Source organism: Carlito syrichta, unplaced genomic scaffold (assembly GCF_000164805.1).
Source record: "Carlito syrichta isolate Samal-C Ts95f unplaced genomic scaffold, Tarsius_syrichta-2.0.1 Scaffold288486, whole genome shotgun sequence".
Classification (NCBI taxonomy): Eukaryota; Metazoa; Chordata; class Mammalia; order Primates; family Tarsiidae; genus Carlito; species Carlito syrichta.
The window spans coordinates 63,655-67,712 of NW_007232582.1; the positions used below are offsets into that span (position 1 = coordinate 63,655).

Consider the following 4,058-nt stretch of genomic DNA (forward strand, 5'->3'; position numbering starts at 1 on the left):
TCCCTCACATAATAGCAATTATTAGGATCACCTCTCACTTCTGAAGCCACTAATTAAATAGTTGGTGTCTATCTAGTAGAGTTGTCCTGAACTGAAAGAAAAATGTATCTCTTCTCTAGCCTGCTTGTATAGCGATGAAATAATTCCTGCATAATTAGAAGTAAGGTGTTTTACTAGAGGTAAGAGAGTCCTCTTTCGATTCATCATGAGGGATGGAAGCAATGACAAAAAGAACCTAGGTGCGTAAGGAGAAAAAAAAACAGTGATGCTAATGGGACAAAAACAATGTCCAAAAATATATAAAGTATATGCTCAAGGCTTTGAAATTGGCAGAAGAACAATAGTTAAGAGGGGCTGTGTGCAGTGATTTCTCTACAGCTTGATTTCCCTGAACTGGAAAATTCAGTGGGGAGTTATGAAAGCAGCCTGCATCGGATGGGGATACTTGAAGGTCTGAACTTCTAGCAATACTGTGGGTGGAATCACAGAGGAAAGACTGTATTATCATTTTTATTTACCCTCACACTTTGGTCTTGGCGTTCACCACCAGCTGTTGCAGAAACTGGAAAGACAGGGCTTCTGAGGGCGGCACTGGTGCAGCACTCGGCAGGAGAGAAAACTTATTCAGGCCATGAACAGATAGTCAGGGATTTATCTTTCTTGTGGCTCAAAGTTTAGGTTAAAGGTGTGAAGACATCGTTTAAAGAAGTCGGGGAAATAAACTAAGTGCACCTCAGACAGATAAAGAGGAAATAAACAGCAGGGTTATAAAATAGATACATCTTTACGGGGATATGCAAATCACCTCAGGAGAAGGACTACATATTCAAACAATATTTCCTTACATTCAGATGTGATAGCAAGTCAGCAAACAAAGCATAAACAAATCCCGCAGATAGGAAAATGGCAAAGTTAAAAACGAGATGGGGAAAATTTGTATCCAGAGGGAGGTGCTTTCTTGCACCAGACAGCAGTGACATCAAGAGCCTGTTCCCTATCGGAAACTGAAGCAGAGATTCTGAGTCTTTGTCCAGGAAGAAAATTTGGAATAGAAGAATGATAGCTATCCAATTCACTGTCATCTTCATGATCATCTATGGGCTCGAGTCCTTGGCAATTATCATGCAGAGCAGTTTGATTATTTTAGTACTGGGCAGAGAATGGCTGCAGGTCAAAAGATTGTCACCTGTGGATATGATTCTCACCAACCTAGGCATCTGTCACTTCTTTTTACAGTTTTCATCAATGCTGTTCAATTTTTGCTGCTACTTTAACCCTAATTATGTATTTTGGTACTTATCAATCATCTGGGAATTTGGTAATATTCTTACATTCTGGATAACCAGCTTGCTTGCTGTCTTCTACTGTGTCAAGGTCTCTTCTTTCACCCACCCCATCTTTCAGTGGCTGAGGTGGAGAGTTTTGAGGTTGGTTCCATGGCTGTTACTAGGTTCTCTTGTGGTTTCTTTTGTGACAAGCATCCCTTCAGCTATTACTAATCACATTCGGATTCAATTCCTCATGGAGCATTTACCCAGAAACAGCACTATGATTGAGAGACTTCAGATGTTTCGGCACTCGTATATCAAGCCTCACACAATAGTTGCACTGCTTACTCCTTTTGTCTTGTTCCTGGCCTCCACCATCATTCTCATGGCCTCACTGGTCCAGCACTTGGAGCAGATGCAGCATCATAACACTGGCCACTGCGACCCCAGCATGAAAGCGCACTCCACTGCCCTGAGGTCTCTTGTCATCTTTCTTATCTTCGTCACCTCTTACTTTATGGTCATATTCCTCACCCTTATAGGCTCTCTATTTGATACAGGATCTTGGTTCTGGCTATGGGAAGTTGTCATCTATGCTGTAGTCTCTATTCATTCTGCTTCACTGATGCTGAGTAGTCCTACGTTGAAAAAGTTTCTAAAGGTAAAGTGCTGAGGCCCAGAGACAGCCTGAGGCACAGAGTACAAGATCCCAGGGCAAGTGAGAATTTGCAAGGACACAAATAATGCCAACAACCAGGACTGCTCTCATCAATCTTGTATATGATAGTGACTCACCATGAATGCAGGTCATTTTCTTTTACCCTCCATGGTCATCTATTTCTAAATAGTCAATCATTTCTCTGTTCTACTTCACTCCTTTTTTCTCTTCCACTACCCTCAGGTTGGTCCTTGCTTTCTCCAGTCTTTCTCATCTTTCCTTACTCCTTGACAACTCTGGAATCTTAAACCCTTTTTATATTCTACACAAGACAGTCAAAATCATGGTGTCTACACAATGTGTTACCTTCCCATATTTGTCAATTACTTCACACATTAATATGAATTCATATCTACAAGAACTCATTGCTCATGCCCTGAATTCTCCTTATGCTAAACCTCAATTCACTTTCTTTAGTCAAGAAAATGTCTTGTCCTCTCTCTTTCTCCGCCCTCCCTCTTCTCTCTCTCCTCTCTCTTCTCTCTTACTCCTCTCTCTCTCTCTTCTCTCCCCTTCTTTCTCTCGATGCTGCTGCTTCTGAACTTTTATCTAACAAAGCAAATTTTCTTATTTGCTTATCTTTCAAATACTATGCCTTCATTCCTTTGAAACTCAATTCAAAATTTCACTCTTCTTTAATTTCCTTCTGCCAAGGCATTATACTCTTCCTCAGAATAGCAGTCCACTTACTCAACCCAGGTTCATCCTTAATATTTCTTCAAATATTGACTATTTAATTGTATCTACTACACATGACTTCTATTGGTTCAATTCTTGCCTTTCTGTAGTGCTATAAGGTAGAGTGAACTTTCTGGAAAGATTCCGATATTGAAACATAGAATTTGTTTGTTTTTGCCATATATAACCCAAATGTCAGCCAGAAATCCCTCTTCATAACATCTGAATGGCTTTGGCTTAACTTTTCTGTACTCTTTTATACTGTGTTCTGTGTCAGTTCAAAGCCCTCCCCAAATGAATGGGAACACAGGAATCACAGAGTAACCACTTACAAATGACCTATGAGACATTCCTGTCCTTTAGATGTCCTTTCCAACTTCCCATCTAATAGATTTCCCTCTTCTTCTCTTCCCTTGCAGCACCCCATTTCACCTTCTCCCCAGGGCATCTCTCTCTTTACATCTCTCCTCTTCACCTTTTCCCAATAGCAGCCATGTGTCTTGGTAATGTCTAATATCCAGGCCTTTGGGTCTCAACCTCTGTCTAACCCAGGCACTTACCAACTTATGTTTCCTAAAGCCAGCTGTACCTCTTACAACATTCAGGTGCCAGGGATTCATAATATAATGTGGTTCACCTTTTACATATATTGGGCTTGTCAAGTAAACTGAACTTCTGGATCTGCTATTAGAAACATCTCCTGAAAGTAAACTATCCTATGGGGAAAAGAATGCAGGTATCTCAAACTTAATTGTATAAAAAGGCTCACTGCTTGGAAGAGAATCAAAATTCTGATCTGGTCCTGGGTCTGTCACACTGATTTGTCTCTGAGTCAAATTCATATTCAAAATGGAAGATACAAAATGTAAGTAAAAACTGGAAGACCACTTTCACCAAAGACTTTATGCTTGGTGGCATATCTCAGCAACACCCTCACTGTTGCACAGAAAGGGGAATGAAGCATACGGTCCCACTCCACAGCATCACCCTGTCAGCCTTGGCATGTCCTAAGCTCCAATGGTCCAACTGCAGTAGATGGCCAACCTGGTGCTTGCTGGAACATCTGAGAAGGAGGGTTAGAACCACCTGAAGTGAACCAGAACAGAAAAAAAAAATTTAAAGGTACACATTGGCATTTTGTATTCTGAACAGAGATTCCCAGGAATGCTTAGGAGGCTGGAGGGGAGGTGGGCTGCAAGGGTTTGGAATCCTGCTGCAATAGGTTGGACAAGAGCCACTGGAATTTGGATTGCACTGTTACTTTTCATTTATATTCATATCCAGATGAGGCCTTGCATGTTCTAAAATCTCATATTGCTGAAGGAAATAAAAACTGTTCTCTTCATGTGTATATAAATAGAGAACAGGGAAAAAAAGAACACCCCCTACCTTGC

General features: G+C 40.9%; 1 protein-coding gene across 1 annotated transcript; it reads left to right on the forward strand.

The window, feature by feature from the left end:
* Nucleotides 1-1,056: 1,056 nt before the first annotated feature.
* TAS2R16 (taste 2 receptor member 16) lies at nucleotides 1,057-1,941 on the forward strand. Its single transcript, XM_008053796.2, has one exon. It carries the CDS (start codon nucleotides 1,057-1,059, stop codon nucleotides 1,939-1,941), a length of 885 nt encoding a protein of 294 aa, XP_008051987.2.
* The last annotated feature ends 2,117 nt before the right edge of the window (nucleotides 1,942-4,058 follow it).

What these genes read in the sequence shown, in the direction of transcription:
- TAS2R16 (XM_008053796.2), top strand. Translation starts at nt 1,057, where the DNA reads ATGATAGCTATCCAATTCACTGTCATCTTCATGATCATCTATGGGCTC.